At 35.9% G+C, this 16,201-nt stretch overlaps 1 protein-coding gene across 4 annotated transcripts; it reads left to right on the plus strand.

Annotated features, from left to right (window-relative positions):
• Positions 1-10,427: 10,427 nt before the first annotated feature.
• BSH (transcription regulatory protein SNF5, putative (BSH)) lies at positions 10,428-15,493 on the plus strand. 4 transcript variants are annotated; one of them, XM_048095248.2, is made up of 12 exons: positions 10,428-10,796; positions 11,125-11,253; positions 11,814-11,957; positions 12,051-12,139; positions 12,602-12,696; positions 13,217-13,288; positions 13,373-13,420; positions 13,506-13,589; positions 14,826-14,864; positions 14,970-15,052; positions 15,140-15,202; positions 15,278-15,493. In XM_048095248.2, the coding sequence occupies exons 3-12, from the start codon at positions 11,905-11,907 to the stop codon at positions 15,375-15,377; spliced, it is 726 nt and encodes a 241-aa protein (XP_047951205.1). In that variant the 5' UTR covers positions 10,428-10,796; positions 11,125-11,253; positions 11,814-11,904; the 3' UTR covers positions 15,378-15,493. The 4 variants fall into 4 exon arrangements, with proteins under 4 accessions (XP_047951205.1, XP_047951204.1, XP_047951206.1 ...); XM_048095247.2 differs by lacking the exon at positions 11,125-11,253; XM_048095249.2 differs by lacking the exon at positions 11,125-11,253 and having other exon boundaries at positions 12,641-12,696.
• The last annotated feature ends 708 nt before the right edge of the window (positions 15,494-16,201 follow it).

The raw sequence follows: 16,201 nt of genomic DNA on the forward strand, positions 1-16,201 counted from the left end.
AAACGCCTTCTTCATCGCATGTATCAGCAGCGCGTTCTCCTCCTCCGTCTCCCAAGCCACAAGTTTAGGATCCCGGTCGTGCTTCGTTGCCAGCATCCCCATCACCATCCCCCTCTTTGACCTCATAATCACCTTTAGAATTCAGATTTAACCAATAGATACTCCTTCAGAAGTGAAGGCCTCGACGGCTAATGCTGTTAATAATAATTCTCAGATAAGTCCCTCCCCTATATTCTATGAATCTATATAGAGAGAGAAATATACAGTAATTATAATAATGAAGATAATCATGACACTCTCAAGAAACTGAAGTGTAAGTGTGTAACTGAAATATAACAGCTACACCATTACAATTGTAACTGTTGCACCATTACTCAGCAGTCGTAAGAAGATTCTTCACTCAACCACTCCACATGAACATGTGAAAAAGAGTTGAAGAGCTGGGAAATTCTCGTGCGAGTATGTCAATATATTTGAAGAGTTGCGAAAAGTCAGCGAGGTGTGTTTGAAATTAAATCTCCCGATCCAGAGAATCCACTAGACACCGGGTCTAGGAACTCAGAGAATCCTTGGGTAACTTGTCGTTGGGCACACAATCACTTCCTTCACCCTTCAAAACCCTCAACCCGCTATAGCTAAAAAGATTAGTACATGGAAGCAGGGATCGAATCCACAGAGACAGATGTGTAAGTAAACATGCTCAAAGACCTGGAAGCTATTTTTGGCCGCTACCACGCAATTTTCGGGGTTGAGCTTTAATTCCTAGACTGAGTAAATATAATATTTTATTCTAACAGCTAGATCTAGGCAGGGACATGCATGATGACTGAAAGTAATTGAAATGACTACTTGACTGGGTAAACGACTTCTTGAGCTAGCCTAGACAGACGAAAAGCGAAATGTGGGGACCATTTCCTAAAACGGCATAGTACGACGGAAAAAGCTGCAAATTAACTAACTAAAGTACTAACTAACAACGACATCATATTCTCTAACTTTTATCACGAAACAACCAGTGAAAAACAGAGCAAACAAAGATCGAAACAGGGCAGACGAAATTAAACCGATGGATACAAAGAACGACTAAAACTAACAGAGATCCATGACTACTAGACGAGGCAAACAAGTAAATAGAATTCAAAACATCATAACCATGCAAATGCGATAGATCTATACGTCGGATGCTTCATCCACTCCAGATCCAAGCCATCCACAACAATCAAACACCATTTCCATCTCCGATCTTCACAGATTCAACTAGATTCAACCGATCAACCACAACCTCCAAGCAATTCAAACTCCAAACTCAAATCAACCAACAATATCCACCAAAGCAAACAAATAAAAGGACAATATCATAACTGAAACCAAAATAGAAATCTCCATAGCAAAATACGGAGTATCCAACGAGAGAATAACAAAACACAACCGAGCTTCGAACAGCGAAGACTCGGGGAAATATGGAATGTAAATTGAAAGCAAATAACGATTATATCTTCGCCTCCGTAGAGACGGTGTTACACCACAACTAGATCCGAAACGTGAACTCCCCAGAATGATTCCCCTCAAGTGTGTGTAGAGTAAAGTGGAAAAACTAAGCTAAGAGCCGATATGGAAAAAGAGATATCTTCATGTTGATCGTGTGCTCTTATTTATAGTAGGTAGTGCTTCTAGACTGTTCTTGTGATTCCCATTTTGCCCTCCAATTGGATGCTCCTCAATCTAGTAACTCTTCCTTCTTCCGCTCACTTTTCCCGCCAGCTTCTTCTTCCAGGCAATATTCGTCTTCTTCCTGGGGCTGGCGATTTCTCTACACACTTGGCTTATAAAACCTTGTTAGACCCAGGAAATCACAAAATTTATCCCTATAACCAATGCATGAAATTAGCCTTATCAATATTCAAACTTCTCAGATCCAGAGAATCCACTAGATCACAGGGTCTAGGAACTCAGAGAACCCTCGAAATCACCTGTCGTTGGGCACACAATCACTTCCTACTTTTCAAAACCCTCAACCCGCTATGCTAAAAAAGATTAGTACAGGGAAGTAAGGATCGAATCCCACAGAGATGGATGCGTAAGTAAACATGTAAGGAGACCTGCAAACTGTTTTTGGCTACTGCCACACATTTTTAGGTTTGAGATTTAACTACTAGACTGGGGAAATAAAATGCTCTATCCTAACAGCTAGATCTAGGCAGGAATAACGGGACATGCATGACGAAAAACAAACGTACTCAAATTCACCCAGAGCGGAAACAACTACTAGACCCGGTAAACGTCTTCCTAAAACTAACTTAGACAGAGGTAAGATAAATCGTGGGGACCATTTTCCAAAATTAGCAAAGTACGAACGAAAAGCTGCAGATCAACTAACTAAAAGCTTAACTAACAATGACTTCATCTTCTCAAAAACCTTGATCGCGAAATGCAGAGGAAATACAGAGCCAAACATGAAATGAAAACAGAGCAAGCTAAATTAAACCGATTACTCCAATTAACTACTGAAATTCAAGCAGATCTACTATCCCCAGACGAAGTAAATAAGGAAACAGAATCTAAACATCAAGACCATGCAAACATGAACAGATCCAAACTCTGGACGCTTCATCCACTCCGGATCCAGGCCATCCACAGCATACCAAAGCAAATTCCATCTCCGATCACACAGATTTAACCGGATTCAACCGATCAACTACAATCTCCATACAATTCAACTTCAAACTCAGATCAATCACCAAAAAGCATCAAAAGTAAACGGAAAATGCAGCGATAACATGAAACAAAACCATAGCAGTGAATTCCATAGCTAAAGAGTGCAATATCCAACGGAAATTTAACAAAATACGACCGAGCTTCGAACAACGAAGTCTCGGGAAATTCAGAAACAAAAACTGAAAGCAGGAAATAGATTGTATCTTCGCCTCCCGTGGAGACGGTGTTATACAACTCCGATGAATATTCTGACCGTGAACCCCCAAATTGATTTCCCCCAAGTGTGTGTGTGTAGAGAATGAGAAAGCTAAACTAAGAGCTAAAGGATGATGGATGATTCATGTAAGGCGCGTGCTCATATTTATAAGGGATGAAGCTTCTAGACTCTTCCTTGTGCTTCCCATTCTGCCCTTGTCCAGAATTTTCCTTCTTCTACTGAAAATCTTCTCTTTCCTGCCCTCTTCCTCTGCCAGCTTCCTTCTCCAGGCGATTTCATCTTCTTCCTGGATCTGGTCTTTTCTCTACACACCTGGTTTACAAAACTTTGTCAGACCCGGGAAATTATAGAATTTAACCCCATAACCAATGCATGAAATTAGCCTTATCAAGAGCGAAAAAAAATAATGAAAATTATATGTTTACATATTGTTCTATACCAATTTAAAGTAAAATACATTTACCAAATCGTTGCCACAATTTACTACTACTATGTTTTATAACCCGTTGATATACCAATATTAGATAGAAGGAGTTTTGTACATTTAGTTTATAGTTTATACTCATAAATATGACAGTTCAAGTATTTTCAATATATTTATTACATGGTATTATAAATATGATATTATAAACTATAATGGTATTTTGGTTAATTTTCCCTAAACTCTACTTTTATAGTACATTTTAAATTGATTAATATGGTGATAACTATAGCCATTAAAAGGAATGAATTATTTCATAAATATTCAAATTGATTGATAATTAATAAATATTTCAGAATGAGGAAAAATTTTATAAATATTTCAAAAGAATGTCAAAACTCGCTTTTTATATATGTATAGATATAGACTAGTATTATCACTCGTGGGAAAAAAGAGTTACAAGTAATGAAGATATATTAACAGCTAAATATATTAAAAATATATATATATAGTAAATAATATATAAATATATATGTAGGGATGTATTCATATTCATTTTTGGTTTAATGTTCTATTCTCCTTTTTAATCTTGACCATTCAATTTAAAGATCTAATGGCCCAAAATAGACCTTGATTAATTAAATTTTATTCATCAAAAAAATCAAAAAGGGCCTTCTTGTCATACACATTTGATTTAGTTATGGTAAGTAGCTTGATTTTCTCCATCAAAAGATTTCAGCGTTTATTTTCTACGATACAATTAATCTTTCTTCTCTTCCATCTTGTATTCTCCTAATATTCTCCATTGAAGAACATACGGTTTTCTACTTCTTCGTAGATCCAAATTTTTATCGTTTTTTTCATCCTCTTACAAATTCCGGTTTTATTGGAGAAGTCACGATTCCTTGACGTTTTCTTCAATAATGGAAGAAAGTAATTTACGTACTTGGCATGTTCATTATTAATCTGATGACATTCTCCATTAATCTGACGTTTGTATGTTATGACCATTTTGTTTAAACTATTTTTATTTATGTGTTATACAATCTTAGGGTTTTGTGCAATACTTGTGTTTGAATGTAGGTGGCTAGTTTAATTTAATCCATTAGGGTTTAGCAGTCATTGGTGGATAGGGTTTAGTATTTTGCTTAGGCGACAAGTCTCATGTATTAGGGTTTAGGGTTTAGTTTTTTTCTCGGATGCTGTGTTGTAGTTCTCGATTTATATAATGTACGAATAGTAGTGTATAATGCATTCTTTCTTATTTGTAATGTACGATTTATATCATATAATGAAAATAAATTCTGATATGCTTGTTGTTTTGATTTTATGTATAGTGTTCGTTATACCTTAATGTTCTCCACAATTGAAGCCTGTGATTTGTCAGAAGTTCCAATCACTAGATTTTGATTTCGCATTTTACGATGTATATGCTCGCACTGTTGGTTTTGATACGCGCAAACAAGGAATGAGAAAGACGGACGATGTTACTACTTGGTATTATGTCGTATGCAATAGGGAGGGCAACAAGAGGTCGAACGAGGAAGACGAAGTGTTTTGTACCTAATAAATCTTGAGGGGTTTTGTACCTAATAAATTAGTTTTCGTTTTGTGTTAAGTCTTATATTTGTTTCGTTGTCTTAGTTTTATTATTTCTACCATTGTCAACATTTTACGCATAATAAATTTGCATTTTTCGCTAGTTAATGTGCATTATAAGTAAAAGAACTTGTACATTATTGTTTAATAGGGGTTAACTTTGTTCGGACACAGTTCATTATTACAAACATTTCTTACATATCCAATAAGAGCCTTGCATTATTAACCTGTTAGCGTACATTATCATTCATGAATATGTACATTACTCCACGCAATGACTTAACTTGGTGTAGATTACATTGACGGATCAGTGTATTAATAATGACATTCTGTGCATTACTCGCTTTATTTATTCCATTATTCCATAGCAGGCCAAGCAACAAGTCGTCCTTACTTTGTTTATTATATTATTCCATAACATGCCAAGCAACAGTTCATCAAAATCCAGTTAATATTTTAACCTTTTTCACATTACTCATGAGTACATTTCCATTACTTGGTTCAGTTGTATATGTTGTGTTTATGATATCACACACTAGTAGCAAAATATGCTTCAGTTATCAAGAGATATGTATAGTTCAAAACAAGTCGTCTTTTTACCACATCAAAATGAGTTATCCAAAAAAAACAGCAGTGTTAAAGGTAACGTCAATAGCGTTTCTAATGATTACTCTTGCAATCAATCCAGCCCGTACTCTTCAACCCACTTCTCGAAGTTGAACCCAGGCGGCCTCTCTTTCCAAAACTTGTTGACATTAGATTGGTTGGTGGCACCTATGGAGTTATGTGGAGAAGTCAGCAGCGCGTTTGGAAAAGGCAACCATACATGTTAAATATGACATACCACATCTCCAGCCACATCTTGCTCGATCTCTTTGCCTTTGCCCTTCCCTTCAAAATCCACATCTGGAATGGCCAAGCCTTTTCCCCTCCCACCCTTTCCAGCAACACCTTCAGATTAGCTTGGTGTTTTCACAACACCAATCTCAATACCCTTCTCACTAGCTAGAGCAATTTTCTGCTTGGACAAAAGTAACGTTCCAACAGATGCTTGTAATGCATAATAATTAATATATAATTCACACAAATAAGTAAATAATGCGTATTACCAATTGGTTGTGATGCATAATAATTACTATATAATGCACGCAAATAAGCAAATAATGAACTAGATAACAGTTGGTTGTAATGCATAACACCAAAATGCTTGTAATGCATAATATTTATTATATAATGGACGCATATAAGCAAATAATGAACAAGATAACAGTTGGCTGTAATGCATAACACCATAATAATTGTAATGCATAATAATTACTATATAATGCACGCAATTAAGCAAATAATGAACAAGATAACAATTGGTTTTAATGCATAACACCATAATAGTTTTAATACATAATAATTATTATAAAATGCACGCAACTAAGTAAATAATGAACAAGATAACAATTGGTTGTAATGCATAATAATTACTATATAATGCACACAACTAAGCAATTATTAGAGTTACCTTTGTAAGGGCAGCCTGTTTTCCCTTCCCCCCCTTAGGAGCTACCTCCTTCATTGACTTGTTTGTTTTATCAGCTGGAATCTCAGCGCGTGCCACCTTACTTGACCCTGTACTCTTTTTTGCTGCTTTCTCAGCCTTGCCTTTGATTTTAGGTCCGTTTCCATCTCCATCTTTCCTCACCAAGGTGACTCCACCTTCACCTTTACCTCTTATCTCAGACGGCTATACACAATTGCACCACAGTTAAGTATGTAAAAAAATGAAGAACATGTACATATTTAACATGTTATTTTCCTACCCATGTCTTGATTGGCACACCACCCCCGGATGTCCTAGATGCTGTCCCAGATCCACCAACCGAATTATGCATGTTCGATAGGTCTTCCAGTGTGGCCCTTGTTTATCGGTTGTCAGGCATCTCATCACCTGGTTGCTCCTGGATTGGGATGTTTCCTGACACAAGTAAATAATGAGGAAATAATGATTTAGTAATGCAACAAACTCTCTATATAATGCATTGTAAAGTTGACAAAGTATTGCATCACCTTCTGTAGGGGTGTCGAAACGGGTACCCGCGGGTACCCGCACCCGATGAGTCGGGTACCCGTACCCGATTTCAGCCAAAATTGTTGTCCCGATACCCGTCCCGTACTATGTCGGGTATTACCCGATACCCGAGTCGGGTATTCCGCACCCGACACAACGGGTACCCGACCCGACCCGATTTTTAAATTTTTTTTTTGTTTTTATTTATTATTTGCATTATCCTCGACTTGTTGATAGTTATATATCCATAGTAATGTTAGTATTTTGGTGCATCCTAAAAGCACATTAAAGAATCCATAATCATCAGTGATTAGACTATATGTATATGCTACTGTATTTGTGTAGCTACTGTATACATATCACATATGCTATTGTATGCTATATAAGATTGGTATTTGTATGCTCTTTAATAGAAGAAAAAAAGACAAAAAAATATTATATAGAAATCTGAGTGTGACCTGGATAATTTAAAATTATATTAATATTAATGATTACAAAATACTACTTAACTAAAATCGGGTAATTTTCGGGATTATCGGGTATCCCGAGCGGGTATCTACCCGCAAAACCAAAAATATGATTACCCGATCCCAACCCGTTACCCGTTTCTGTCGGGTAGCGGGTACCCAATACCCGCTACCCGTTTCGACACCCCTAACCTTCTGACTGGGGCATTGAGATGTTTCCTTGCTGATCATCACCAAGGTCAACATGTCCTGTCTTCATTTGCCACATCTAAACCCTCGGTTTCTTTTTCTCCCCGTCTTCATTGGCTGAACTGGTTTCAGCTTTTTCATCGGCTAACCTTTGACGAAGCTTCTGGGCTAATGCTATTGGAATAACATCGTCAACCGCTTCGTCAAACTCAACCCGACGCTGCTTAGATGCTATCCAGAATAGGAAAAAGATATGTATTAGAACAAATAATGTATACGTTACAGCAATTAATGCACGACATCTATTAACCAATGTACTGAACAAATGATGCAATGTACACAACAAATGATGCTAAACAATTACTTGCTATACTAAACGTATACCACATAGTGCAAAAAATAGCAATTTCTCAATGAACACAGAGTTCGAATCCAATCAAATGGACAATAATGTACAACAATGATCAAATAATGCACCACCTTCACTCGGTTCTGGTTGGCTTTTGTACGGCCGACCTCTTTTAGTCATTCTATATATGCGAGATGAAATCGACGAAATCAGTGAGGTTTCAACCATAAATCAGTGAGGTTCAACCATAAATCGATGAAAACTCAAATATTGGTCAGAAATCCACTATATACTTCAATAATGGTTAGAACCCTAAATCAAATGCTCACAATTTCATCTTCTCCACAAAAAAATGACAACTTTTGTGCATTATTCCAAATCGAAAGTCAATGGATGAAAACCCAAATATAACTCAGACTACAACTTAATACATCAAGAATGAACATAACCCTAACTATAATGCTCGCAATTTCATCATTTTCCAAAAAATCGAGCAAAAAAAAATTTGTGCATTGTTTCGAATCGAAACTCAAAGGACACCAAAAATTGTTTATCGGCTACTGGTAGTGTTTGTAAACGTCGCCAATCGAGGTTTAGGAGTGTTTCTAACTAAAAAAAAGACTTCGGAAGCACACCTTTTTTGTTACCAGGAGATGAATCGACTACCAACGGCTCGCGCGAACCAAAAAAGCTGCTTTTGTGAGATTGAATTGTCGACCGACGGTGATTTCACGGCGGGAATCGATGGTGAAAGTGGTTTCGATTGAAAAAGAGCGGCGGCTAGGTTTTTTGGTAGTTTGAATTAGGGGAGAAATGTCTTTGATCGTGTATTGATGGGATGGAGTGAGAGAGAGATAACAGATTAAAGGTCGATGAAAATGCCGAGTAATTATCGGACCTTCCGTTTTGAAACGCCTGTGGTAGTATGTTATTTTACTGCTTTACCCTTATAATGCACGCAAATGAACTAATAATGCAACACGAGATCAGATTTGTCCTTTTAATCTAGTCCATCCATTCCATCAATCTATATATATATATATATATACACATAATATAAAATAATTATAAAGAGTATTCATAACATTATAAACAACACCAAAAAGGAATTTTTACTTTTATCAAGATAATAATGTATTGAACCATTTCATATTCAATATATGATTTTATACAATTTTAATGTCTAATACTATGAGTGTAGTAATATTAAATAAAAGAAATAACAAAATAGGAAATATGTGGATGAAAAAGAATAAGATATACAAATAAAGAAAAATATACTACTATATCCAAAAGAAAAAAACAAATAATTTGAACAAATAAATAGTTTTAAATTTCAAATTTGAAATGCTATTAGAGCTCAAATATACTCGACCCTAAAGCTGATCCAACGAAATCAAGAACTTGTTAACCTCATCAATAACGTCCAGCGCGGGAGCAAGTACATCACGATCTTGCAAACAATTACTCAAGTCTTCGCGATCCGTATAAGAAGGATAAATCTTTGAAATAATGATTTTAAGAGAATCTTTAGCATTAGATAAAACCATGTCATAAGTAAGATGAATATTCACTTCACTATCATTTAACAAATAATTTTTTACGGTTTTAATTTTTGATGTAAGAGGAATAAAACAAATGAAACAGAGGATTGAGAAGAGATAATGATATTAATATTTAAGAATAAGATATAAAATAAAAGGAGAAAGAGCGCTTACAGTGGGTTTGGAGTACATAGTACTACTATTACTATATATTAACCCTTTAGTAAATAGGAATGTAATCAAACGCAAACTTTAAATATTGTACAAATTCCAAACTATAATCTGGATCACTAGAAAATGCCAATAAATGACAAAATAGTAGCAACAGAAAATATCAACACAATGTCTACGGTTGATGCTGTGTTAATATTGTGTTGACATTTTCTGTTGCTACTATTTCGTCATATGTTGATATTTTTTAACTATCCAGATCATAGTTTGGAATTTGTACAATATACGAGTTTGCATTTTATCACTTCCCTCAGTAAATATACATATATTTATGTTTCAAGTATTTACGAATGAAAAAATACAAATACTAATTAGTACTCCCTCCGTCCCACAAAAGATGTCACACTTGTGGGACGATATGAGATTTTATGATGTTTTGTTTTGTTTGTTAGGTGGAAAGAGAAAATACAATATTTATATTATTGTGAGAGAGAACTTTTTCTAAAAATAGAAATGTAACATCTTTTATGTAACAAATTAAAAAAGAAAGTGAGACACTTTTATGGAACGGAGAGAGTATAATATTTTTTACATTTAAAATGAAAAGAAAACATACATATTTTTAAATCATGTATAATTAATACTAAAAAAATCAAGAATATAAAATAGTCATCGAAAAAATTACAACAAACTAATTATTGGATTGCATAAAAGATACTGAAAGCCCAACTAAAGCCCAATCGAACCGAACCCTACACCAACCAGATCGGCGCCGTCAAGACGACCACCGCCGCTTCTGCCTCACCGACGTTCCTTCCACCCGCCGTTTCACCGCCCTGCCTCGTCAGTTGTTCCAGCTCTACTTCACGACCACTTGCCTCACGCCGTCGCCGTCCACTGCTGTCCTTTACTTCTCTTTTCCTCCTTCCTCTCATTTTCTACTTCTCGCCTTCGTCTCACATCTCTCTATCGGTTTCACGCCACCGGCGTTGTTGTCGTCCTGCCGCCACTACATTCGGCGGTTGCACTCTCTTTTCCTTCACGCCAGCGTCGCCCTTAATCTCGGTTAGATATCTTTCTCTCAAGTTTTCAAATTTTCTAAAATAAACTCAATAGTAAAAATCCGCACACTCTTACCCCCAAATAGGTAGTTTTGCTAAGTTAGTGAGCACACTCCCAAAAAACTGCAAGGCTACTAATAAGTTAGTGAATTGCTTCATTAAGTTTCATGGTCTATGATGTTCTTTCTCATTCATACTAGTAAGATCTAAACCCTTTCTGCATCTAAACATATGCTTAAAGAATCTGAATTTAAAGTTCTCTGTGAAATAAATGTGTTATTCATGCCAAAATATTTCATCAGTTTTTTGTCACAATCTTCCCCATGTTGTAGGGACTGATAATGTGAGTGGCCTATGAAAGTTGAGCGACTTTTGTGATGGTTAAAATGGGTCGGTAGCCGTATGGATCTAGAACGGAGCAAACACTAGGCCAGGGTCCTCAAGAGTTTCCTTTAAAAATGGTCAGCTATAGCTTCACATGAACTAGAATGGATTCTCATGTTTGCAATTTGCACGGGCTTGGGTTTTAGGAGTTTTTTGTGCCTGCAAGTTTTTGCCACACCGCCAGGAATTAATTATGTTGTTGATGTTGCAAGCTTTTGCCTGCTCACATTCTCTATTGACTTCAATTTTTCATTATATAGCTATGACATGAACACATTTTTTGCTTTAGGCCTATAGCTTGACGTCACCCCCTAGACGCAGATAGCAGATACACATTGTATCTAACTGGAACAATTCCCGTGTTTATTCAATTATATTCGTGATTACTTGTGCGTTTATTTCCTAACACAACTAAACAGGTCAAGCACGCAAACTGAAGCAAAAGACATAAATGAATAAAAATACTAATAATTAAGTCAACAAACAATTGAAATAAACTAATAGTTAAAAATTAATCCTAATCATTTTCCATCATACAGTAACAGAAGGTCCTTGTTAGGGATTTGCAATAATCTCTTATTTGCATTTGGGTCAAAAGATACATTCATTGGGTTGCTCTTAACACGTTTACTTTCAGACTCTGACTGCAGGGACGGCATCAGGTATCCATTTGGACTTACTTAATAATCATCAAAGGAAATAGAGAGACAGCCACATAGCAGTGGAGCATGAAATCCCACTCTCCTTGGAGCACAGCTAGAAACCCAGTCAAGTTCCGGATGTAAGATAGTAGCTCATCTCTCTCTCGCTATATCCCTCTCTCAACATGTGTTTTTCTAGTTAACTTTAAATATCGATGTTCTGTAATGGGCAGACCAACAGCAGATAACCTAGTCCCGATACGCCTGGACATTGAAATTGAAGGCCAGAAATTTAGAGATGCTTTCATCTGGAACCCTTCTGGTAATTTTAAATATCTTCACTGTAACTACAGTTAATACCCAACTCTAGGTTTACCAATTTTTGAGTTTGTTGTTATTTCTTGGATATATTTTAGTTATAACTGCTCATTCACCATTGTTTGATCCGTTTTGACATAATGTTCTAATTATTTCAATATTTTTTTTGAAAAATAGAAGCTGCAGATCATCCATCTGGAACATCAGTCAGAAAATAAAATTCAATCAGCTGTTCCCTTTCATTATTGCTAGTTGGCTGATATACAAGCTAGTAGAACCATTTCTCAGTTCCCTTCAGTTTAATACTAAACTGCAATTAGTTGTTGAAACAATAGTCACTTGTTTAAAATTGTAAACTTCTGGTAGTGATATACTCTTGAATCATGTTACTCAAATTATCCTAAATTTTCATTGGATATTCTTACATTGTATAATCTGAAAGCGTAGATTGTTTTTCCAATTGAAGATCCTGATTCTGAAGTAGTGGTGTTTGCAAAAAGAACAGTGAAAGACTTAAAACTGCCTCCTGCTTTTGTCACTCAGATTGCTCAGTCCATACAGGTATTGTATTATCTACCAATTCCTCGCACTATCCTGATTAGTTACACAAAAGAGGGGATGAATGAGTTTTTTGTGATACACTCACACATTACTACCGTGTTCATTTTAAAAAAGTGGTAATTACAACATTAAATATGAAGACCAAGCCACAATGGACTCGAACCTGGGACTTTTGGCCTTAGGCATTAACCACTAAACCGCTAGGCCAACACACACACCCGACCATGTCTTAGTTTCTTATTTTGATGATATCTATTCTTTAACCAGAATATGGGGATTCCTGCTTACAAATTAGGTATTAAGCCCCTTATAGATCCAAAGTGTTCTTTTAAAATTCTTAGCAAGGACCGCAAGATGTGCTTTTCTAAGCCATCTGATGTATATACGTAGGACTTTCAGCAAAAACCGTGCATGTGTCTCAATTTGTTACTATAATTGACATGGTGCTTAAGGTTCTTAACTTCGTATATATTTTCTGCATGCTATGTCTGACTGTTTATTCAAATGCTTCTTATTGTAGACACAGCTAACTGAGTTTCGCTCGTATGAAGGGCAAGATATGTATACTGGCGAGAAAGTTGTTCCTATCAAGGTTTGTCATTGCTGAGTTGCAGATTTTAGCTTCTAACCATGCTTCAATTGATTTTTTTTTCCTCTGTCCATATACTTGCCCCAGCTTGATCTTCGTGTTAACAGTACTCTTATAAAAGATCATTTTTTATGGGTAAGAGCTGCAGATATTTCATTCTTTTCTTCATGTTTCAGCCAGCATTTTTTACATATGCATAACACATGTGCAAACATTTCAGGATTTGAACAACTTCGAGAGCAACCCGGAAGAATTTGCCAAAACTTTTTGCAAAGACATGGGCATTGAAGATCCTGAAGTTGGAGTAAGCACTAGCTTTGCCTTTATTTATGATTTCAACAAACAATAATGACCCACATTATCAAAATGAAATCATGCACTTCGCGATCTAATTTAGTTTGTATAGCATTGAGTTTAAAGTCTACAATGGTGTTATAATGGGAAGGTTGTGGTAGTAACGTTAGGTGGTAAGGTTTGTCACAATTCCATGATCTTGCCCCTCTCTCTCCATTCTAGTACTTTCAAATTTTCAATACTTCCACTTAGATTGAAAGAGCATTTTGCTGTGCATTACTTTCATTTTTTGTTCTGATTTCTTTCCTTGGTTCATGTTTCTTCCTGAAACAACCATGCAAATTGTGTCCCACCCTAGATGTGTAACCAATTTTTTTTTATCATTCATTGAGCATGAGTTCTGGAATAGAATTTAAAGTTGTTTTTTTTTTTTGGATTTCGAGAAATTTCCAACCTCATTGTATTCTTCACATATCCCATCTGATTACCTGGAGCAGAGTGCATTTAGGACTGCTCATATTTTATGGTAACAAAATGAAAAATTACCTTTGTCGATTTATCAAATATTGGAACATATTATTACTGTGAAGCACCAAGGCAGAGAGATGGTAGCCAATATCATGAAGGAATACTGTGCCTTGAAGTATATTACTGTGACAGGATTAGGAAGCATGCATATTGCATTCTATTAGGTCTGAGACTTATGTTGCCTAACCTGCTCCTTTCGTTAACCAATTTCATCAAATAAAAATATTTCCATTCTAGATGGAATCATTACTGACAACTTGTTTCTATTACATAAAATTTGTGGACTTGCATCTCCCTTCTCCCCCCTTTTAATTAGTAACCTTTTTGTTTTGCAAAGGATGTCTCTGAAGTCTGAATAATGTTACGATTCCAACGCTATGGTTTCTTGTGAACTTATTGGTAGATATTTAAATTTTTCTTAGTTTTTCGCTTATCATTTCTAAGATTTCTTTCATTTGTTTGTTTGTTTCAACATATTTGTTAAGATGAGCTTGATACCATTTATGCCCTTTTATATTATGTCGAATGAGGTGCTCTGTATGTCTGTGCGTGCTTTAAATGGAGCCTGAAGTGCTGACCGTGATCTTGTACTATGTTTGGGCTGGTTCTCATTTCCTTTCAAATACTATGTGTTATCTTATGTTCAATTGTTTTTGCTTGCATTTTAATTATGAGCACTTCTATCAAAGCTTACCGTCCTGCATTTCACTTTCTTCAGCCTGCAATTGCAATTGCCATACGAGAACAACTTTATGAGGTGAGTCGAATTTGTACATGGTTCTATCTTTGTAAATTATGTTACTACCCTGCTGATTCGGCAATCGCATATTGGTCTTATAATTGTAGCCTTTTCTTGTTTTAGATTGCTGTACAGAATGTGACTTCAGCCCGTGAAAGCAGAATAAACAAGAAAGGCCGCAGGGGGCTCGAACATAGCCAGGCCAGGTCTCTTGTTAGATTCAGCTTTCGTTATTTGTTTACGTTTTGCTCTATTTTGATACTAAAACCTTGTTTGTGTTATTTTCCTCTCAGCAAGAACAGTGGGAATGCTGCGGACTTATTTAAGTTATTTGGCAGCAAGTCCAGCGTAGTCAGGTGAGCAATTGCAAAATTGATTCAGTATCCTTAAATTTCATTCCCAACAATCCCTAATTGAGTAATGAGATTCAGAAAGAGGAAGGAGTGGGATGTATATGAACCGATGATCGATCTTCTATCAAACGAGGAGGTGGATGCCCTTAAAGCTAAAGAAGAAAGAAATGCTCGATGACTTCAAACAGAGGGTGTTCGGTTGCCCAAGATTAATTGTATTTCAAATTGTACTACTGATTTTATCAATGCTATCTTGACCTTTAAAATCTATCGTATGTTGTTTTTTTTTTCAAATCATTTCATTTGTCATTAGATTTTTCACCATATATGTTCGGTAATCAATGGGTTAATTAAATCCACCTTCGTCTTGAGCCAACATTTATTGAATTAATTCTTGAACTTCTTGCCTTGGCTTCGGAATGACTGATCCAACAAGCACTGTTAACGGCAATCCTTGGGCTGCATCATCATCTTGTTTTAGCTCCATCGTTCTAGTGTTCATTGTATATTAATTGGTTTCCGAAAGTAATAAAGATCGGACCTCGTTACTTCAGTGAACGTAGATCATTTGATCGAACCTTGCAAAACTCGTGTGTTCGAGTGATGCAAGGGCACGGCTAAAATTTTATTTTACTTTTCCACGAAGTTGGAAAATCGATCTCACCGTACCACTATATTCGTGGGGTATAGTTATCAAGAAGAGCCAGCTAAAGAAAGACTGAGTCTGGTCATTAGTTTTCTTTCGTTTGTCAAAAGAAACTGCCCTTCTAACTCTCTCAATTTAATAATCGTCTAATTAAGTGACACTTATAAGATCACAAAAAAAATTGGCTTTTAAGCTAGGCAATAAAAAGAGAAGATCAAATAATCAAATCCAAATTAAATTTGGAAGCTCCAACCACCAATATATTTTTTTTCTTCAATCTAAGACTCGAAATCCCGCAAATACATAATTTAATATAATTTCTCTTATTGGGCCCGCACATACATAATTGAATATAA

The sequence above is a fragment of the Salvia hispanica genome, chromosome 4 (assembly GCF_029641045.1).
Source record: "Salvia hispanica isolate PSC_SH4W2 chromosome 4, Shi_PSC_v1, whole genome shotgun sequence".
Lineage (NCBI taxonomy): Eukaryota > Viridiplantae > Streptophyta > Magnoliopsida > Lamiales > Lamiaceae > Salvia > Salvia hispanica.